Source organism: Lepidochelys kempii, chromosome 14, assembly GCF_965140265.1.
Source record: "Lepidochelys kempii isolate rLepKem1 chromosome 14, rLepKem1.hap2, whole genome shotgun sequence".
Lineage (NCBI taxonomy): Eukaryota > Metazoa > Chordata > Testudines > Cheloniidae > Lepidochelys > Lepidochelys kempii.
The window spans coordinates 12,849,201-12,871,829 of NC_133269.1; the positions used below are offsets into that span (position 1 = coordinate 12,849,201).

At 41.0% G+C, this 22,629-nt stretch overlaps 3 protein-coding genes across 4 annotated transcripts; 1 reads left to right on the forward strand and 2 right to left on the reverse strand.

Annotated features, from left to right (window-relative positions):
* Positions 1 to 1,470: 1,470 nt before the first annotated feature.
* On the reverse strand, positions 1,471 to 5,945 carry LOC140897556 (nucleoside diphosphate kinase). 2 transcript variants are annotated; one of them, XM_073310308.1, is made up of 5 exons: positions 5,840 to 5,945; positions 5,027 to 5,159; positions 3,716 to 3,817; positions 2,387 to 2,499; positions 1,471 to 1,719 (listed from the first exon to the last, which is right to left on the reverse strand). In XM_073310308.1, exons 2-5 carry the CDS (start codon positions 5,153 to 5,155, stop codon positions 1,602 to 1,604), a joined length of 462 nt encoding a protein of 153 aa, XP_073166409.1. In that variant the 5' UTR covers positions 5,156 to 5,159; positions 5,840 to 5,945; the 3' UTR covers positions 1,471 to 1,601. The 2 variants fall into 2 exon arrangements, with proteins under 2 accessions (XP_073166409.1, XP_073166410.1); XM_073310309.1 differs by lacking the exon at positions 5,840 to 5,945 and adding an exon at positions 5,490 to 5,683.
* Positions 5,946 to 7,264: 1,319 nt separating this feature from the next.
* Positions 7,265 to 21,795, forward strand: LOC140897557 (uncharacterized). Its single transcript, XM_073310311.1, has 4 exons — positions 7,265 to 8,025; positions 9,175 to 12,382; positions 19,891 to 20,113; positions 20,494 to 21,795. The coding sequence occupies exons 1-2, from the start codon at positions 7,498 to 7,500 to the stop codon at positions 9,295 to 9,297; spliced, it is 651 nt and encodes a 216-aa protein (XP_073166412.1). The 5' UTR covers positions 7,265 to 7,497; the 3' UTR covers positions 9,298 to 12,382; positions 19,891 to 20,113; positions 20,494 to 21,795.
* Positions 10,708 to 17,217, reverse strand: LOC140897558 (nucleoside diphosphate kinase A-like). Its single transcript, XM_073310312.1, is given in 7 exon segments — positions 10,708 to 13,727; positions 14,482 to 14,594; positions 15,305 to 15,406; positions 15,948 to 16,080; positions 16,967 to 16,992; positions 16,995 to 17,168; positions 17,170 to 17,217. Coding segments are annotated over 7 exon segments (708 nt in total). The 3' UTR covers positions 10,708 to 13,615.
* Positions 21,796 to 22,629: the final 834 nt, after the last annotated feature.

The following is a 22,629-nucleotide window of genomic DNA, read 5'->3' on the forward strand; positions in this document are numbered from 1 at the left end:
TAAAAAACTGAATTCACTATAAAAGTAAACAAGTTACTATACTGACTGGATTATAAATATTAAAGTCCATCAGACCTCACTTATTAGAAAGTGCTAGAAAATTAAGAATTTCTGCTGGAGTACCACTAAATGTAAGTATATAGTTGCAGAATACATGGGACATTGGCTGTCACATCAAATTATGTGTAATATTGTTTGAGCCCAGTTCAGTTTACATATATCTCTAAAATCCATTAGAGCTAAATCACCAAGTGCCTTAACTGTATGGTTTAAGTGATGTAGGGTAGTTGGCTAGTACACTATGTTCCCTGTTGACCTTCATTACTAAGGGTGCCATAAGGCTTTATCATAGCATAAGAACAGAGCAAGTTTATCAAATTTCATACTATTCTGCTATAACTATAGCCTACAGGAGACAGTTTGGTCCTATGAACAGGAGCACTGAAATGGCAGTCAAGAGACTTGGGTCATATGCTGTCACTTTAGAGGTCAGTTATCCCTGTGCCTCATAAAATGGAAATTCTTATTTCACTCAATGTGCTGTGACATCTACAGCTTCATAGTATAGTGGATGGACCTGTTCCTTTCAACATTTTCTCGTAAGTATTATCACCACTGTAGAAACTATTCAATCCATAGGAGATACTCCAAGCAAATTTTCTATCACCCACTCTATACTTGAGTTTGGGAGCTTTTCAAATCAGTATCTTACATGTAATTTTGCCAGCATAGTGGTGTAATGGTTCAGCTTCTCACTGCAGGGGTTTCATGTCTTAGCCATTCTGATAAGGGTATCTGATCCTGTCTGCTAGTACTATTCATTAAGATCTTTCAGACAGCTCTGAATCTGGTTACCACATGCTACATTTTCACTTTACGTCCTGTTTAGTAGAGCATCAGTTTGTGAACTGAATTATTTGTTAGTCTTCGGAGGTCTCATTTAAAATAGTTGTAAAGAACTCATGAAGTGGTAGTCCTATAATGTGGAGTACAGACCATAATACTACTACTGTTTACACAGAGACTGACAAACAGGGCAGAAGTGTAATGATTTTTCTGACGGGTGAGTCAACTTGTGTAAAATTAATAAGCAAGGAGATGTGCTTTTCTTTAGTTCTCTCTCATGGTATCTACTGATACTTAATGTGCTTCCTCTGCTTTCACTGTAGCCAACAAACTGCAAAAGCTGTAGAGCAAAGGGGCAGGCTGAAGAAAGACTCAAAGAATCATCTCAGGTTGTGATGAGAAAACAAATTTATGTGGGTAGCTAACACATACCTGTTTTCAGCACCTAACAGATGTACAGTAACAGTTAGTTGGTTTCGTTTTGATCATGTTTTCAGAGAAGTTTCCTGAATGTGGATTTCATTTTGTCCCCACAAGCAAAGTTGTATACATCTGTACAAATGACCAGTTCTACTCCATGCAAACTTAAGTATGTTTTTCCAGTGAATACAGACTACACAGAAATAGTTTCCATGATCTATTTATTCAACTTTGCAGCACTATGTAAAGGTAATCATAATGGTTGCTCCCCGGTCAATAGCTGCTGGAATGAGATGCTGTGTTCAGAAGGCACACTTCATTAGAGAGATTTCATTTTACTCATAGATCCAGTCATGAGCACAAGATTTGAAATCCACAAGCTCTGTGGGCTGAAACCATAGCTTGATCTCCTTCTGAGCACTTTCTACAGAGTCACTGCCATGAATGATGTTCCTGTGAAGAAAGCCAACCACAAAATTTCAAAGGTGGCAGTAGCTTTAGAAACTGTTCTTAACTTGTCTATATGGACAGGAGGTCTGGAGATTCATCTACTGCTGAAAAGCTAGAGCTTTTGGTACAACTCTTAAAAATACACACACACACACACACTTCACAAATAAAACTAGGGCCTAACAAAGTTCTAAACATAACCCAAACTATTAACAGCACCACCATGACATGATTATCATTTTTCATCCAGTTCTGATGTATAATTAAACCCAAAATGCTTTGTATAAGCAACCTTATTGGATTGTGTCCTACAAATTAAATTCAGCTTCAGACTAGGATTCTTATGACTAACTACCTAAGCTTTCCAGAAGGCAACATAAAGTTCATCCTATGCCAAACTGGATCACTAAAAAGGAAACAGTACAGCCACATTAAAATAGCTTGATGTATCACAGACTTATTTTCTCTATACATAATGTATATGCATAGGTAAGAACATACCTTTCAAGGAAAGACATAGGTATCTGGTGACTTTGCACAATTTCTGTTCTTAAGCGTTTTTTAGTTTTTTATTCAAATGATGCTTACAATGAAAGCAGTAAATATACTTATCTTGTAACTGTGGAAAAATATTTAGAAAAGTTAATTTTATAATAATTTCAGCACCAACCTTCCCACTTGAATGCAGAAGTCACCACGGATTGTACCTGGTTTAGAATCTGCAGGATTAGTCTCTCCCAGCATAACTCTGCCAGTTTTAACCACATTGAGACCTTCCCAAACCTAAAAATAAAATAAAAAAATACATTATTCCGTATCCATTCAAGGCATCACAGAAAACTCACCTTCGGCACTTTGCAAGGAGACAAAGGCCTTCCCCACAAAGATCTAAATCTATTTCAGAATCTGTATCAATTAAATTGCTAAAGGAAGACTAGGAACAAGAGAAAATTATAAAATAAATGGTTACAATTCTTTGTAAATTACATTTGTTTCACTGGTTATCTTTCACTGTGAAAAGGCATGAGAGTAGATAGCATCAGAATGGCTCCTGGTTACCAGAACATATCTGAAGGAAGTGAGATTTTAAAGAGAAGAACATCTGGCCTGAAGAACAATGGACACACTTCTTGTTAACACCAATCAAGTAAACAAAAGCTTATGGAGAGAAGGTACTTTATTGCCACTCCTGAGTGGCTCTCACATAGATGCCACTTGAAAACCTCTAATGAAGTGGCCTGCAATTAGCATCTTTAAATAGTTCAGACTCCATGGAGCCAATTAGGCACAAAACAGTGAAAACTCAAACACACACACCATTATATTGGCTCACATAACTGTTTAAGAATTAAGGTAGAGACTTTCATAGTAGTCTAACTGTAAAGTTATCTGAAGTGCTTAAATCCCCTGGGCTGCCTTGGAAATCTCAACCAGTTACTACTTCACCTGCTAGGCAACTTTCAGGACTCTGTACAGCCCTCCTGTTTCCCTATAATTCAGAAACAACTATGAATGGCAGGGAATCCTAATGAAGTCATCATGTTCTATTCATGGGAAGTGGGGAAGGCTTTTCAAGTCAAGTTTTGTAAACAGACTGTTATATAAAAATTATTTCATAGCTATTTTATAAACCCCACCAGGGGTATTCTTCAGTTGTTTCATCTGCTATACAGCTATTGTTGACATATAAACTAGCAGTTTTCTTCAAATTTCTTACTCCTGCACCACTTCCAGTGCAGCTCTACTAATGCAGGACTAGCGCAGACCGCCATTCAGAAGTGCTCTGGGCAGCACTGGATCATGTGGAAATTGTCTTGTTTTCTTTTACCACTTTATTTTATATATTGGGAGAGTAATTTTTTTTTAAAAAAAATTGTTTTTAAAGCTATAAAGTGTCCACAGATGCTAACAATTAAACAAAATAGTTTATGTAATTAGATGAAAGATACCTAGCCATGTCCTGCACAATATATATTTAAGTAAATAAAATGCTACTCACCATGGCCACAACAGGTCCAGAATTCATGTATTTAACTAAACCAGGGTAGAATGGCCGATCTTTCAGGTCAATGTAATGTTGTTTTAGAAGGTTTTCGGAAGCCTTTAAAGAAAAGTTGAATGTGAGATTTTGAGAGCAATGTTTTACAAACAAATAAAATTTAAAAAGAAGCAGCACCCCATTACAACATCAATGTAATCAATGATGAGATGGCTTCATATCAATCATGAAATAAATATCAACAGCAAGAAGTTTGCTTCTGCAAGCTAATTATGTTCGTTCCGTATTTTACATGCAGAACAATTTTCTTTATTAACTTTAACAAAGAATTTACATTGAGGCAGGTTCAATACCATGAGCTCTTTGTTAAACTATGATTTCTTCTTTATATTAGTTTATGGCTGTGGATTATTATGAATACAAGACATCTGGAAGATTGCATTTCCTGATGTAACCTTCCAGTCATGGTCACTTTTGCTTAGCCTAAATTAATACAACCTAATGTTAAGTAAGTCTGGTGTAGCTTCCTTTCAGTTGTCTCTACTCATATCAAACCATGACTACAACCTTCTGTTTCACAAGAAATAGAAGAGACCCAGTGTAGTTGTGGTTTGATATGACAAGACAACTACACTGGGTCTCTTCTATTTCTTGTGAAACAGAAGGTTGTAGTCATGGTTTGATATGAGTAGAGACAACTGAAAGGAAGCTACACCAGACTTAGCCTAAATTAATAGATTTCAGACTAGCAGCCGTGTTAGTCTGTATTCACAAAAAGAAAACGAGTATTTGGGGCACCTTAGAGACTAACCAATTTATTTGATGTATCCGATGAAGTGAGCTGTAGCTCATGAAAGCTTATGCTCAAATAAATTGGTTAGTCTCTAAGGTGCCCCAAGTACTCCTTTTCTTTTTCCTAAATTAATACAATTCTTTCACGTTTTCTGTTCTGTTCAGTTACATTCATGCAGCTTCATCCAGTTCATGGATGTGTGGGAAAATTTGGCCTGGTATGTGTATTTATATCTGAAAAAAAGTTACAATAAGCAGATCAACTCTTGTGAAGTCTGGCCTACAGGTTTTCACTTTGCCAACTCCTTGATGTGAGAAAAACAATACGGGAGAATGAAGCTTCTGTATAGTTCATCTTGATGGCTAGGATTTGCAAGTAAAAATGAGAGAGAAAACACCACATATCGTAATAACAAACTGACTTCTAGCACAAAGAATTGCAGGGAGATGTGGGAACATTAATTAAGCCTCACAACAGCCCTGCCTCAAAGTGAGGGGGAGGGGGGGGGGAAAACTTACATGCATGAATTTCATGGCCACCAGGCGGAAACCCTTCTGTTCAAACCGTTTGATGATTTCTCCCACCAGGCCCCTCTGGACTCCATCAGGCTTGATGGCGATGAAAGTGCGTTCGCTATTAGAAGCCATTATCCTGTGAAAGGAAACGGGGAGCGGTAAGAGTAGGGCGGCGACAACACCCCAGGTAGAGCCAGTTTTGCCGCTATCCTGTCCCGATTAACAGACATGCCCGAGAAGGGGGCTTCCATCACCCAGGGAGCGGCCTCAAGGTCAGCAGGGCCTCAAGGGGCGAGGGGTGCCACCCAGGGAGGCCACTTACAGGGATTCCGATTCCAGACACGTGCAGGATCCGCCCCTAGCCCCTGCTGGCCCCTTCTGCCTGGCCCCCGTTCACTCCCGCCCATGCCCCCCTTAATCCTTCCTGCAGTGCCCCCCTGCCCCCCCGATTCTCTCCACTCGAGACCTCCATTGACGTGCCCGCCCCGCCCAGGCACGTGGCAGCTGGGCTGCCCCGGCTCTTCTTCCCACGTGTCGGCCGCTCAGTTCCTCTTCACCGCATCGCGGGCCCGGCGAGCCGGCAGAACCCGGCCCAAGGGCTGCCGCTCAGGCCCCAGCCGGGCTCCCTGCTCCGCCGCCCCCGGCCGGCTCTGGAGACCCGGCCCGGCCGGTGGCCCCGCTCCCGCGGTCTGGCGGGCAGCCCAGGCCCCGGCTCAAGGGGCGTCGCCCCCCCCCCCCCCCGCACCCTCCTCCAGGTCTGGGCTCAGCCTCCTTCCCCCGCAGACCTGCCCAGCCCAGCCCCCACGCCGGCCTCACCTCCCTGGAGCTGCTAATGCCGCTGCTGAGCTGGTCCCCCGCCTTCACCTCAGCGGCCACCGGGAAAGAGGAGGGGCGAGCCGGAGCCGGAACCCCCCCTCGGCGGAGAGGGGCTGGCCTTCCTCCCTGCGGAACATGGCGCCTTTAGAGCCCGCCCTCATGCCGAGCGAGGCCTGCTGGTCTGGGGCTTCACAGAAACCTGTCCCCTCGCCGCCCCTCCCCAAGCCGCTGTGGGGGCCGCCCCCCGCCTGGCGGCGGAGCACAAGCCCTGCTGCTCCCAAAAGGCCTGGCTACCGGGGATGAGAGAGACCCAAGCCGAAGGGGGTAAGGCCATGGCTAAACTAGGGGCGTTGGGGGAGCTGGCAGCTGCTCAAGGGTGTGGGGCCGTGGGGCCGTGGCTTTGGCCGGAGGGGACAAGTAGCAAACAAAGGGGGTGATGGATAGAGGCCAGACTCAGGGCAAAGGGTGCTAGGAACAGGGTAAAGGGGAACTAGAAACAAGGCAGTCATGGGATAGCCCCATTACCCTAAAAGCCTGGCTAGAAACTCTAGACATAGAGATTGTAGACTTTACAAAAACTAGACAAGCCATTTACAACACACACTGCTTCTCTACAAAAGAAAAAGGATACTAAACTACTACATGCCACAAGGGGCCACAACAGTGGTTCCCTTAACCCACCCAACAATATTGTTAATCTATTCAGCTATACTCTTAGCCCAGCAGAAGAATCTGTCTTATCTTCTATGTTCTTCTGCCCCACCACCCCCATGAATATGATACAGTTGTGTGGTGACCTAGAATCCTACTTTTGACGTCTCTGACTTAAGGAATATTTCCAACACACCTCTGAACAGCATACTAACCCACAGAGATCTTCCTACCAACACTACAAAAAGAAGGATTCTGGGTGGACTCCTTCTGAAGGTCAAAAAAACAGACTGGACTTCTACATAGATTGCTTCCGCCGATGTGCACGGGCTGAAGTTGTGGAAAAGCAGCATCACTTGCCCCATAACCTTAGCCGTGCAGAACACAATGCCATCCACAGCCTCAGAAACAATTCTGACATCATAATCAAAAAGGCTGACAAAGGAGGTGCTGTCGTAATCATGAATAGGTCGGAATATGAACAAGAGGCTGCTAGGCAGCTCTCCAACACCACATTCTACAAACGATTACCCTCTGATCCCACTGAGGGTTACCAAAAGAAACTCCCTGAAAAAGCACAAGAACAAATCCGCACAGACACACCCCTAGAACTCCAAGCAGGGGTATTCTGTCTGCTACCCAAGATCTGTAAACCTGGATGCCCCATCATCTCAGGCATTGGCACCCTGACAGCAGGATTGTCTGGCTATGTAGACTCCCTCCTCAGGCCCTACGCTACCAGCACTCCCAGCTATCTTTGAGACACTACTGACTTCCTGAGGAAACTACAGTCCATTGGTGATCTTCCTGAAAATGCCATCCTAGCCACTGTGGATGTAGAAGCTCTCTACACCAACATTCCACACGAAGATGGACTACAGGCCATCAGGAACAATATCCCCGATAATATCACGGCAAACCTGGTGGCTGAACTTTGTGACTTTGTCCTCACCCATAACTATTTCACATTTGGGGACAATGTATACCTTCAAATCAGTAGCACTGCTATGGGTACCCGCATGGCCCCACAGTATGCCAACATTTTTATGGCTGACTTAGAACAACGCTTCCTCAGCTCTCGTCCCCTAATGCCCCTACTCTACTTGCACTACATTGATGACATCTTCATCATCTGGACCCATGGAAAAGAAGCCTTTGAGGAATTCTACCATGATTTCAACAATTTCCATCCCACCATCAACCTCAGCCTGGACCAGTCCACACAAGAGATCCACTTCCTGGACACTATGGTGCTAATAAGCGATGGTCACATCAATACCACTCTATACTGGAAACCTACTGACTGCTATGCTTACCTACATGTCTTCAGCTTCCATCCAGACCATGCCACACGATCCATTGTCTACAGCCAAGCTCTGCGATACAACCACATTTGCTCCAACCCCTCAGACAGAGACAAACACCTACAAGATCTCTATCAAGCATTCTTACAACTACAGTCCCCACCTGCTGAAGTGAAGAAACAGATTGACAGAGCCAGAAGATGTGCTCGAAATTACATCATCCACAAAGAGGTAATGTCAAGTGCCCGGAGGCCAGGGGTAGGACTGGTCCAGATTCTTTTGTTGTCACGTAGGAGAATGAAGCTGTGGTTGCAGTTTAAAAGTAAGAATAGTGAAAAGTATAAGAACTAGGACTAGAACTAGAACTCAGCAGGTCCTACCTCGTACAGCTGTGATTAGACCAATAGACCTAGCAGTCGGTTGCAGTTTATTAATTACTGTTATTCTTGCTGGGCTCTGTACAGATAGTGTAGAATAAGTATAAAATTAAAGAATTAAAGTAAGTTAAGTTTGGTTAAGGAGCAATGTATGTGTTGTAAAGTCAAGAAAGGCCCTAACTAGCCAGTAGAAGGAAAGCCTTGAAAATAAGTGATAAGGTTAGAAGGAATAAAGTAGGGAAGATGTCTGGTTCAAAGAATAACTAATGAGAGAAGCGGAAGTTTCTAAAAAGAAGGCCCCTGACATTCAGCGGGTAACTGCTTAAATTGAGCCACCATGGCCCTTCCCCAACCCACACTCTGGGTGTTAAAGCCAGAGGCAATGGGAAAACTGGTGACTAGCAAGAAGACAGGAAGGAAAGGCCGTGGGAAGAAAATAGGTAAATTCTTAAAAGTTCATTTTTAATATCTGCCTGACCACTTTGGAGCTGACCAATATAGGTCTAAGCATCTCTGGGTTTAGCCAGTTTGTAAGTATCTTGATCAAATGTTTATAAATGTTTTGTTTCTCTGTGGCTGTAGTAAATTGCTTATTGTTTAGGCCTTTTTAGGCATGTTTAGAGCAATTGTATAATTTGGCCTTTGCATTTAATAAAGGAATTTATAGTTAAATTAGTGTTTTGTGGTTTCCCTCATTAATATTAATAATTTCAAATATTTTTAATAATTACAACACATAGAAAACACAGTTTCTACCCCTAGATTTACTCTAACCAATTACAGTTGTAATACTGCATAAACTTACAGTATTTAATCAGTTTATATTTAGTTGCTTTCAAGATTAATCCAGATTTCTATCTAATCTAAATATGTGATTAATCCAGTTACTAGATTATGAATTTGGAACTGCTGATTCAGTCACCTCAGATGTGGCAAGTATTGCATTGCTCCAGAAGAACCTGGTCTTCACTGATCTCCCTTTCTCGTTCATTTCTGTCTATAGACACTGGAAGGCAATTCAAAACCCTTTGACAACCTTCTCTTCTCTGGATGTATCCGATCTCTCCTTGAATTCTCAACTAAATTCTGGGAACCCTTCCTGTCTCAGTTTACCTGTATAATCTGAGCATTTGTATCCCTCCACAGAGATTACCGTATTCTATAATATGCATATTTCTGTGTCTTAATATAGTACATTGAGCTACATTGGCATAGATTACATAGTTTAGGAGTGTGGTCTAGTGAGGATCAAGACTCCATGGTTTCCTTCATCATTTGCCTCTGATTTACTGTGTGACTTTGTGCAAGTCACTTCTCTCTGCCTCATTTTCCTCATTGATAAAATGGAGATAAGGATACGTTCCCACATTTTGAAAATTGCTTTGAGATCTTTGAATGAAAAGTGCTGTTAAGTAGAGTGTTGTTTGATTATTTATTTATTTGTTGTTTGTAAAGCACTCTGAAGTCATATGATGCATACAAAGTGCAAAACATTTTATTACTCATTATTCACCCATTTGTTTTGCAGTGTCTGCTGATTTGTTTTCCCTGTTGTGCTCCTTTACAAATTTGAATAGCAAATTGGCTTATCTTGGTTTTTCTGTCTCTTCATTTTCCTTTTTTATTCACATTGTGGCATCAGTGTAACACTATTTTTCTTTTACATTTATTTTGAGTACACAATCACTTGTTATGGCCGTAAGGAAGATAATAGGAAAGTCTTTGCTGAATTTAAAGAAATATCCACTCTGATTTCACTAAATGTTCATGCAGACTTCTGTTGATCTTGCTGCTTAAGTTGATAAGGAAAAACTATATCAAATATAAGAGTACAAGGAGTTAAATCTTGAGCAAAGCAGATATGCAGGCAGAGTGCTGTGTTTGGGGCTGTTCTTTATGCGCCTGAGTCAACTCCTATTCAAGTTAATAGAAATACTCTCTCACTGGGGTAGGGGAGGCAATGGACTGGGTCCTGTTTGAGCATGTCATGTTTTAGAGATGGACCTGAGCTGCAAAGTTTGGATCCAAACCTGGAACTGAACTTTTCAAAAATATTTGGATGTGGGATTTTGGTTTAACTCATTATTAAGATAAGGACTAATCTGAAAGTTTGGATATGATCTCTTCCCCCTACCAAAAAACAATTATTTTGGGAGCATCGTGGGTTCAGGGAGGTGGTTCAAGACCCACTTAACTTTGTCTTTCTGATATTGCTCATCCTGGTAAATAAATTATGGATTATTTACAATTATACATTTTGTTAAATATGACACTGAATTTCCCATCTTCCATGGAAATTTCTGAATGGAATTTGTCCTTTTTGAACAAAATTATGTTTGACCTACACCCTAATGATAAAATACAAATCTTGATCTGAAAATGCAATTTAACTATTTGTTTCTAGTTAATTTTTTAGTGTAATAATGCACCAGAAACATCAAAAAAGTTTATTGGTTTGCAGGTGCACGAGCTAGTCTCAGTTTAATATGATGCGTAAATGACAAGGTAGCCATTAATCACTACTAGCAACACTCAGTTCCTTCAGGATTACCTCTTTAATAAGTATTTCACATACACTTCAGTGATTACCACAATGATTTTGTCTCCTAATCTGGTGGACGTACAACAGGGTTTGAAATGAGTTTCCTCTAGATCACATAATTGGATTACTTCTAAACATGAACCACAATTAATGGTACAAAGAACCTCAACCATAGTCACAGACAGATTTGGAAATGGATATTAACTTAGATAGTATTAAGGTAAAAGTGGTGAGAAGTGTTAGCTGTCAGGAAGAGTGTAAGGTACGTGTGGCAATATCTTTTATTGAGACCAACTTCTGTTGGTGAAAGAGACAAGCTTTTGAGACACACAGAGCTCTTCTTCAGGGCTGGGAGAAGGTACTCTTAGGGTACATCTACACAGCAATAAAAGACCCACAGCAAGTGACGGCATGGCTGGCTTGGGTCAGCTGTCTTAGACTTGCGAGGCTTGGGATACTTGAATAAAAATTGCGTAAAAATCCCTGGCCTAAGTTTATCTATTTAAACAGAAAGGACAAAGTGTTTGTTAAGCCATTTTTAGAAAATGAGTCTTTTACATAGTCTCATATCCACTGTGCTTAGTGAAGATGACTATGCCCATGATCATGAAGAGATTAGTAGGTAACAAAGGAAAGAAACAAGATGTGATGCTTTTCACATTTTTTTAACATTGTACATGCTATCGTGAGCGAAAGAAACAGTAATGTGAACTGAAAGATGTAGCTAACAGATCACGAAATGGTCCATCTAATACATTCACCATTAATACATTCAGTTGATTTTCGCAATGATTTTCCAAATATACAGATGTAGCCAAATTACAAAGAACTGCTTCTCCGTTGCAGTATGTGCAGCATATTTAATTCAGCCACTTCTTCCTATTGGTCATTTATGATAATGCACTAGCAAATTGGAGCAAGGCTCTACTTTCTTCTGGTTCCTCCCAGTGAAAATAACCATTTATCTCTTCCTCCTCAAAACTAGGAGACAGACTCTCCCACTACCCTTCCCTCTGGCACCCCACAGCCACAGACTCTGGAAGAGTACAGTTTTGGAGATAAGGCTATAGCAAGACTACTACTCATTCCTCTGAGTTTTTTCCAACACTCACTTTACTGCTATCAAATATTTTAAAAGGCAGATCTAAATAGCGTGATGTAGAAGCATCTATTACAGTCAAAGGAGCATTCTGAACAGAGACTGTGCTGAAGTACATTGGTCCACTTTTTAAAGAAAAATTAAGTTTTTTTTCTAAAAATACTGATTTTCTGAATAGATTTAAATTGCCAGCGTCATTTTAAAAAATGGGTTTAATGCTTTCATCATGCTTGGGTATTGGACATGAAATTCTACTAAATTTCTATTGCTTAATCAAAGGCAAATGTTTATGTGCAGGTTTTGTTTTAGGAATGAGTGATATCAACAAGTTAGTAGCAAAACACAAGAGGAAATTTTGTTTCTAATGATGATTTGCAATGTTAGGGTGTTCAGATAATTATTGTTGTGTTGTGTTTTGCTTTTTAACTAACATCCTATTACAACTGAATAAACATGCTACTCATTTATTGCTGTATCCACTATTCAGCCAAATACCACTTCTGGCTCCTGAGCTGAATACAACAGTTGGACATTGAATACAGCCATAGCAACTCTGCAGGACGCTGAAAGGTTTGTGGCTAGAACTAAACTGCACTACTGGGACCTGTTTAATATTACAGAAAAACTGTCATATGAATAAGTTTAAATACAATGGGTAAAGTTTTAAAAAGCACGTTGACTACTACTGAAACTTAGGCTCCTGAGTTCCAAAGTCACTTTTGAAAAAGCTTATCCAAGCACAGTTTACTTTGCCATTCAAACAATTAAGGAAAGAATATATCTGAGCTGTCGTCAGTTGTTTGCACAGAGATATAATGCAATGCTGATATGCTTACTAATGTCAAACAGAATGCTACACTGAAGTGACAAGAGGTAAAGCTTACTGAGCAGCCCTTGCACATTAATCTTCTTTTCTCATAAAAGGCCATTTTAAAAAGCTGCCGTGCTAATCCTGCCTTAAAATGCTACATAAATGACTGATCCTAAGGTGGAAAACAATGAGTTTAAAGTAGCAATCTAGTTAAAACCCTTATTTTCAAAGTGAAGCTGTTGCCTATGTATAACTGCACTGCTTTTCTGGAGAGAAAAAAAATTGAATTTTTCCCATAGCTGTTTATCACAGTTTTTTAAATTACTTTTTGCTAACCTTACTTCTATATCATTCTTTAATTCCTGTATTTTAAGGATATTATGGATCTATTTACAGAGTTACTATATACCAAGTTATCCTCTGGGGGTTACAGGGCATTTCATGAAAGTTTATGCTTTGTGTTTAGTCGTTAATTAAAGATCCTTTCCCCTATTGTAATCCTCTTCTCTTGTCTACACACAGAGAGTTAGAAAGCTTCCCAATTAATAATTCAATAGCTTTTTAATTAGAGCAACAGTTGTTAACACTGGTTACATGTAATATTCACAACACAGATTAGAGAGAGAGAGATTTCCACCAGTTTATACAGAAGTGCCTTGAAATAACTAAAGAATAATGGCAATAGGAACTGTTTCTGGATTCATAATCATTGGAATGAGTGGATGTTAAAAGTCACAGACCAGATTTTACTCTTAGGGCTTGTCTACACTGGCACTTTGCAGCACTGCAACTTTCTCACTCAGGGGTGTGAAAAAACACCCCCCTGAGCGCAGCAAGTTTCAGTGCTGTAAAGCACCAGTGTAGACTGCCCCAGAGCTGGTAGCTACGCCTCTTGTGGAAGTATTTTTTTTTTAGAGTGCTGGGAGCTCTCTCCCAGCGCCCTGCCCCGACTACACTGGCCACATTAAAGCGCTGCCACAGCAGACTAGCCCTTAAATCCACTGATGAGCACAGCTTGTGTATTCAACCAACTCCTCAGGAGTGAACCACAGGTTGATCTCTGTCTCAGCACTTCCTGCAGAATCACTGCCGTGAATGATGTTCCTAAGAGAAGATAAAGAAAGGTCATTAATAATTATAGAATTAAAAGCACAAGAATTTGCTTTTTAGAAAAACCTCTCTGGTTACTATGACTACAAGTATTAATAAAATGTACACGTAAATATGCAACAGAAGCTTCTTCTCTCATCAGTTTTGATCATGGGGGAAGGAGAAGGAAAGCCACGTCTCCATTTACATCCTTTGACTCCAGTCCTACATTGTCTAGTGGACCCCTGCATCTGGATGAAGTTAATGGGGGTCTTTCCATGTATAATCAGTTTGTAGAATCAGGGCCTGAATGTCCTTACAGGTTTTTCAGCAGTTAGCAAGTTTTTGGTACCAACTGTTATTTCCTAACATTCATTCTAATTTAACATTAAAAAATACATGTTGTTACAAAATGGCATATTCTTGTTTACCAGGACAGTCTTATAGAAAGGGACCAGGAGGCAAGTCATCATGCAGAGAGCTTATTAGTTTTCATAAAATCAGTAGGATTGTGTCAGTACTCAAATGGGAGACCTCCAAGAAAAAATGGAGGTTCTGTAGAAAGTATTTCAGACCTTGTCTATATGTCCTTACTATAAGGTTGATCAAATTCCAACATTTACATTCTGCTGCTTGAATTCTTCCAACAGTTTCAACTGGATATAGTGTTCACATTACCAAACTTCATCATAAATCAATTAACTAAGTAGGTCAGTATGCGTATGATTAAAAACTGCTTTAGTTTTGATAAGACAGTTTCAGAACATACCTGCCAACTTGAACACAGAAGTCACCACGTATGGTGCCAGGTTTGGAATCTGCTGGGTTAGTTTCCCCCAGCATTACTCTGCCAGTCTTAATCACATTAAGACCTTCCCACACCTTAAAAATAAAATCCATTAAGATTACGGAATCCAAACTGTAACTAACACAGTAAGAGTTGGCAATGTTATCCAAACTTGATCCCATCATGGTACAGTTGCTAAGTCCCCTTTTTCAAAGAATCTATGGGCAAGGCATAGAAGGATTAGAGTGAAACTGTCTCCGACAAGCTGTGGTCATTCACTGACTGTTAGCCAAAGCGAGAGGGTACTGAATAGCTTTAAGTGTAACAAACAGGTAAGCAATCCATTACAGAATTTCCTAAACACATAAAGCTTCATAGGGATCTCAAATACTTTAGAGGTATACACTCTCTTTTCCAAAAAAAAAAAAAAAGTCACACTTGTAGGTTACAATCAACATCTAACACATATCATTACTTGAAAGATTAAATGTTTCACTGTTCTTTTTTCCAGTTTGCTTATTTTGTGTATTTGACAGCACTTTGTGCAGTCAGTTTCCCGTTGTTTACATCCCAGCACATTGCAAAGGGGAAAAGAGAGGGTTTTTTTAAAAAAGAAAGATTTACTTGTAAAACCACAAATTAAAGGGAAACATGTTGTACCTGTAACTACATTTAATCAATTTTTTAAGTATTTAATTTCAAGTTCTTAGTGTCATTTTCAATATGTAACACAAATGAAGTTATGAACAAAAGATACATCAACTGCTTAGTTCTTCTTAAGCAGGTTTTATTTTTAAAAGCTTACCATAGCTACAACAGGTCCAGAGTGCATATATTTAACCAAACCAGCGTAGAATGGCCGATCTTCCAGATCAATGTAGTGTTCTTTCAGAAGGTCTTCAGAGGCCTGCACACACACAAAAAGAGCAGTTTACTGTAAGAACTTAAGAGTATCTTTAAATCACAAGAGATTAACCACAGAGCACTATTAATCCTTAAACAGACATGCTCTTTAAAAATAAGTGATTACAGCAACTGGCTAGATGTGTTGCTTGGTTTATATGAATTTAAAATTATTTCAGTACACAGTTTAACTCAGCAAGATTGTTTCATCAATATCTAACTACTTTTGAGAAGAAACCTCTTTTTGCTGTAGATAATCCCTAGATGCCTATTAAGTGTAAGTGGCATCTATAAGAATATTCCCTTTGGACTAAGGACATCAGTTTACTAAAATTAGGTTGCTCAAACTGTCAAAAGCATTTAGCTACAGCTGGATGCTGGAAAGTCTCCAAAAATATCCAGCCACAAAATTTGACATTTGATATTTCTGCTAAGATTTCATTTTAAAAAATTACAAAAGATTTTTCACCGAGTGGAGTACACTAGCCTGCTATAAGATCTCATTTCAAACATAAAGGAGAAATATAGAAATGAAGGAAACTCACTTGCATGAATTTCATGGCCACCAGTTTGAAACCCTTCTGTTCAAATCTCTTGATGATTTCTCCCACTAGTCCCCGCTGGACTCCATCAGGCTTGATGGCAATGAAAGTGCGCTCACAAATAGATGCCATCATCCTACAAGAGGAGAAAAAGGGACTCCGTATTCCAGGACCAGAAGGCAAATGCAGCCACAACAGAAATCTAGAAGGGGTACCCACAATCTTCCACAACCTTATTGTGCTTATGTGCACTGAACTAATAAGTCAAAGAATATCCAAAAAGTGCTACAAAAATAAATGTAACATAGTAGCCCTATAAATATTGAGGAGAGCAATTAGTCCATACCAAGAATGAAAAGATTTTATATTAAGCGATAAATACAGATTGTATTGCAGGTCGGTGTATTCCAACGTGCACACTGATAGGATGCTACCTTCAATTTAAGACAAAACAGGCTAACCTAAGAGCAGGTGTATCACTTTGATCTATAGTTATCTACAGCCAGTCAGTGTTGTAATGAAGTATGCTAAGAATGTGCGTGGTGAATGGAAGGAATGAAAGTCATACTGGAATAGCCGATGTGTCATTTTTAGAGGCACAAGCTGACTTCTACAGTAGCTACACAGTCACTGTAGTTTACAATAGTCAACATTTTAAAAACCAAAATTAAGCATTTTTCAGACATTAAAAACTAATCTCTAAGAATAGACACATTAAAAGTATGGTGCTTTCTGTAAGTATACCACAGACTGAACCATCTGAGAAACAACAAGCTAGTTATTCCAGAGCAGTTGTGAACGAGCTAAGAGGGCTTCAAATTAAAAAAAAAGCAATTCAACACCTAATAATAATGCTCCCGCTGCCAGTAGCCCTGGACGGACGGCAGCCCTCAGACCAACAGGCAGACATCTAATTACAACTCCCGTCCCCTGCTATTGACCCTGCTTGCGTCACTTGGATCATTCATAACCGCAGCTGCCCTGGACCCATGCAGCCCCCTCTGCGCGCCCCTCTCCCATGCCCCTTCAACCATCCCTCGCAGCGCGCGCGCCCCCTCTCACCCGCCTTCCTGCAGTCCCGGCCCCTGCGGCGGGTCGCGTGGTAGCTGCCGTAACGCCGCCGCCGCCCCCAGCCTCGCGACCACCCAGCTCTAGACACGCCCCCCGCTGCCCCAGCGCCGAGCGGGCCGGAGCCGGCCTGGCAGCCGCGAGGAGCCCGTGTTCCTCCCCACACCCCCACGGGGACGCTTGTCCCGGGGCGCGGATACGCCATCGGGGGCGGGGGCGGGGGGCTGAGGCGACGCTCTGGCCCGACACGGGGGGACGCAAGATTAAGGAGGGAGCAGAGCGACTCCCGGCCCATCGAGTCCTAACTGCGCCGGCAAGTGGGCGGCGCTCTTGCTGCGCATCTCCAGCTCTATGGCAGGGGGGAGCGGGACGGGGAAGGGAGGCCGGCGGGGCTGGGGGCTCTGCCCGCCGCGCGGCCAGGGGCGGCTCCGGGCGCTTTCCCGGCAGGGGCCGCAGGGCAGCCCCAGGCATTCCCAGCACGGGAGACACGGGTCGGGCTGTAAACGTGTAGCCCTGGGTACGGTTTCCAAGGAGACTTCGCCCCTGTAAGCGAGCGCAGTGGGTGCAAAGCGGGTGCGGTCACCGCCCTAGGGTGATCTCAGAGGTCCGGATTTTATAGGGACAGTCCCAAATGGGGCTTTTTCTTATAGAGGCGCCTGTTGCTCCCCATCCCCTGTCCCAATTTTTCACACTTCCTGTCTAGTCAGCCTAGACCGCCCTGTGCTCCGCCAGTCATACACACGCAGTTTTGTGTCTACAGGGGGAAGTGTTACAGATTATAGACAGGTTTCAGAGTAACAGCCGTGTTAGTCTGTATTCGCAAAAAGAAAAGGAGGACTTGTGGCACCTTAGAGACTAACCAATTTATTTGAGCGTGAGCTTTCGTGAGCTACAGCTCACTTCATCGGATGCATACTGTGGAAACTGCAGCAGACTTTATATACACACAGAGAATATGAAACAATACCTCCTCCCACCCCACTGTCCTGCTGGTAATAGCTTATCTAAAGTGATCATCAAGTTGGGCCATTTCCAGCACAAATACTGGTGTAGTGACCCCCCGCCACTCCCATGTGAGCGCTCCTACTCCAGAGCAAGGGTGTCCTTTCCACTCCCTTTATGTCACTTTGGCAGCATTAAAACAACAGCAAAAAGCCACAATGAAAGTGTCCTGCCTATCCTAAATTCTCAATTACTGAGGGACAATCTTCACTCGTTGATATATTTTGCTTTTTGCCACCAACTCGCTGTATAACTTTTTCATGAGTAATGTACCTGAATGCATGGATGCTAAATATCTGAACTGAATTCTTAAATTCATTCACCTAAATTTGGGTTCTTGCTGATTATGCACTATATGTATCTTATGACTTTAAAAACAAACTTTGTAGTTGTGGATAATCTAAGTAGTATACCCAGATGTACAGACACTCTTTTCTTAACCTATATATTATATAATTTTTTTAACATTAGCTTTAATAAAATGTATAAATGTGGAGAAAATGGTAGGACACAGATATCAAAGCCCTGCCAACACATGCCTGGACATGCCTATGTGACAATTGGGTTGTGGGGGGGGGCTCCCCGCAGTTAATTAGAATTAGTATATAGGAAATCTGAACAGCAAATCCTAAATATACACGCTCCCTTTTTCACAGTCTTCTGCCCTAATTTTTTAACTTCAAGGGTCCACAGTGCTTTGGCCAAGCCATTGTTGTGCCATTCTAGGAAGCAGGCGGAGACCATCCCACCTCATTACATTCTTTAGCTTTCTACCTATCTCCAAATCCAGTTCAAAATAGGTTTTCAAGTTTCTTTGCATTTCCAGCAACTAGCACCCCTGACCTCATAGCCATTCTGTCTTCTCCATCCCAAGCCTCCTCTTCATGATTCTGACATGAAAGGGATTAACTTTTTCTTCATTGTTGCCCCACCTGTCTTTATATCTCTTCCCCTTCTTTTTAAGCTCACATCATAACATTTTTCTTTAGTCCATTAATGATGCCACATTAAGCATTTCTGTGATTCTGTGCACGCTATTAAGTATACAAATATAGAGCATAACAATTTTCATGGTAGTAGCTCCCAATGTTGGAATAATCATAGAATCATAGGCCTGGAAGGGACCTCGAGAGGTCATCTCATCCAGTTCCCTTCATTCATGACAGGACTAAGTATTATCTAGACCATCCTGCACAGCTGTTTGTCTAACTTTCTCTTAAAAATCTCCAGTGACTGAGATTCCACAACTTCCCTAGTCAATTTATTCCAGTGTTTACCCTGAGAGTTAGGAAGTTTCTCATAATGCCGAACCTAAACCGTCCTTGCTGCAATTTAAGCCCATTGCTTCTTGTCCTAACCTCAGAGATTAAAGGTAACAATTTTTCTCCCTCTTCCTTGTTACAACCTTTTATGTACTTGAAAACTGTTATCATGTCCCCACCCTCAGTTTTCTCCAGACTAAACAAACTCAGTTTTTTTAAATCTTCCCTGATAGGTCATGTTTCCTAGACCTTTAATAATTTTTGTTACTCTTTTCTGGACTTTCTCCAGTTTGTCCACAGTACTCCAGTTGGGGCCTAATCAGCATAGAGTAGAGTGGAAGAATTACTTCTTGTGTGTTGCTTACAACACTCCTGCTAATACATCAGGGAATGATGCTTGCTTTTTTTTTTTTTTTTTTTTTTTTGCAACAGCGCTACACTGCTGACTCATAGTCAGTTTGTGACCTATATTTAGCTTGTTACCCCCAGATCCCTTTCTGCTGTACTCCTTGCTAGGCAGTCATTTCCAATTTTGTATGTGTGCAACTCATTGTTCCTTCCTAAGTGGAGTACTTTGCATTTGTCCTTATTGAATTTCATTCTGTTTATTTTAGAGCATTTCACCAGTTTGTCCAGATCGTTTTGAATTTTAATCCTATCCTCCAAAACACCTGTACTCCCTCCCATCTGGGCATTGTCTGCAAACTATGTATACACTCTATGCCATTATCTAAATTATCAATGAAGATATTGAACAGAACTGGACCCAGAATTGATCCCTTCTAGCTTGACTGTGAACCACTGAAAACTACTCTCTGGAAATGGTGAAATAAAGTGGTACGGTTCTGCACTTCTATCCCTTCATATTTAGGCCTTCCTCACTTGTATATTTATCTCTCATTTCACTTCATTCTTTTATATACTCCTTTTGTAACCTCCCTTCCCAATTACATAGTATTAGCTCCTGACCTCGTCCTGCTCTGATCCTTTCACTATCCTTTCTTAAAACCGTTTTATTTATACCTTGGCCTTTTACCTTTAATCCACTAATTGGATTTTTATTTTCCTGTGGATGCCCTTGATCCTTCTTTCATCTGACCTTTTAATCCGCATCTCGTTTCCTGATATATGCTCTCTTATTTCCTTTTACATAATATGTAAGTCCAGTGAAGTATTTTTATGCCCACAACCTCTGATTTTCCACAATTTATTTGCAGTGGGGATGCCGGGAAAATTACCATCTCTAATATAAGCAGCGGCCAGTACGTCCCTCGGCCCGCGCCATTTCCAGCAGCTCCCATTGGCCTGGAGCAGCGAACCGCGGTCACTGGGAGCCGCGATCGGCCGAACCTGCGGACGTGGCAGGTAAACAAAGCAGCCCGGCCCACCAGGGGCTTTCCCTGCACAAGCGGCGGAACAAGTTTGGGAACCACTGACACCTAGAAATGGCTGATATTTTATGAGACAGGCCTGACCCAAAGACCTTGAAATGAACACCTTCCCTCAATTTTTTGGAGAATTCAGGTCTGGATCCTAAGTTTGTGACTCTGACCCCTACTTTACAGTGGTCTGAGCTAAAAACCTACATCTGTACAACTCTAAATATTGGGAAAGGTCCAGTCTGAGTACACACCTTGTAGCTTGGATCTACTTCTTGTCATAACTAGACCTACATCTATACAACCCCGCTGATCTGATGTATCTAAATACGCAGTGCAACACACAAGTCTTAAGTACAGTAATTGTTCAGGACCAGGCCAAATGAAAATACAGTATGAGCCTCCTTTGCTCTTCAGTGGAAATTAATGGACTAGCTATTAGTTAGATCTTCACTACCTGATTAGCTCTTGCATTTTTTGAAATAGCATTTTTTGCTAATTTGATAGACTTTGTAACCTTAGCAATATAAACAGTAATATTAGTTCAGGCAATACAGTTCATTATAGCATTAAAACTCAGAGAAAGCCAGTAGTTCATAGCAATCCACAGAAAATTTCTATGGTGGTATTCTCCAAAACAATCTTGAAATAGCTGATGAAAATTGTGGAATATGGAGTATCTAACACTTTTTCAAATCTAAGTTTCTCTTTTTCGGTCTCTAATGTTAAAATAGTATAGAAATTAGCCCATATTATTCATATATGAATATAATATATCCAGATTGGAGCTCATCATTCCGTATTTTAGGGATCTTTCATTATAAACCATTTGTTATCAGCCAGTGTACATTTTTTTCCAAAAGTTTTTACCAGTATTGAAATGTATACCTAATATTAATTCCTTGAAATACTTCAGAAAACTACATGATGAGAGATGAGCAAAGTCCTTGAACTTAGCACTGGGCTGGGAACCACGAGCTACTGAATTCTAATTCCAGCTCTGTCACTGACTCAAAATGTGACCTTAAGCAATTCACTTAACCTCTTTGTGCCTCAACTTCTTCATATATAATTAGTGGATAATAATGTTTGCTTGCTTCTCCAGCATATTGTGAGGTTTCGCTCATTCATGTATTTATAATAAAGTATTATTATCACAATTAAAGAGCAATTGTTCAGCCTGCTTAATCCCAAAATCTGACCTGCCTTCAAATAGTTATAATCTGGAGATACATTTATTCCAGGTTTAAATTTTTTTTAAATCCACCAGTTGGCACCAAGAAATGAGGAAAAAATATCCTCAAAATTCCAAGAGCTTCTGCTAATGTAGGATTTTCATGGTATGGCGTTAGACTATATATCAGTGTTTCTCAACCTTTTTGATACCAGGGACCAGCTTGCTGCCTTCCTAAATTATATCAGGGAGATCTCATGGAGAGGCACCAGTCCACAGACCAATCATTGAGAAACACTAAACTAGATGACCCTTGGGGTCCCTTGTAATCCTAAAATTCTATGATTTAGACCAGGGGTTCTCAAACTGGGGGTCGGGACCCCTCAGAGGATCATGTGGTTATTACGTGGGGGGTCACGAGCTGTCAGTCTCCACCCAAACCCCGCTTTGCCTCCAGCATTTATAATGGTGTTAAATATAATAAAAAGAGTTTTTAATTTATAAGGGGGGGGGGGTCGCACTCAGAGGCTTACTATGTGAAAGGGGTCACCAGTACAAAAGTTTGAAAACCACTGATTTAGACTGAAACAGTGTTAAGATCTACTGCTGCATAGCCAGCAGAGGGCCCTCAAAGTATAAACAATTAACACCACTGATGCTGGTGGGGCACATACTACAAAGAAACATACAGATGATCTCGTCAGTCAAAACTCTTGAAGTCTCTGAGTTAGAGACTGTACAGTGAGTGGGATTGTGAGATTTTTTTCATCATCTAATAATTTGTGAAATATGCTAATAAA

Bases quoted from the DNA above. Each gene is read 5' to 3' on its own strand.
- LOC140897557 (XM_073310311.1), top strand. From the start codon at position 7,498: ATGGGTACCCGCATGGCCCCACAGTATGCCAACATTTTTATGGCTGAC. The intron at 8,026-9,174 runs GTAATGTCAAGT...TTCTGTCTATAG, and splicing joins ATTACATCATCCACAAAGAG to ACACTGGAAGGCAATTCAAA.
- LOC140897556 (XM_073310308.1), bottom strand. From the start codon at position 5,155: ATGGCTTCTAATAGCGAACGCACTTTCATCGCCATCAAGCCTGATGGA. The intron at 3,818-5,026 runs GTAAGTTTTCCC...TTTTCTTTAAAG, and splicing joins TGGCCATGAAATTCATGCAT to GCTTCCGAAAACCTTCTAAA. The intron at 1,720-2,386 runs GTTGGTGCTGAA...CTTTCTTCACAG, and splicing joins TTCTGCATTCAAGTGGGAAG to GAACATCATTCATGGCAGTG.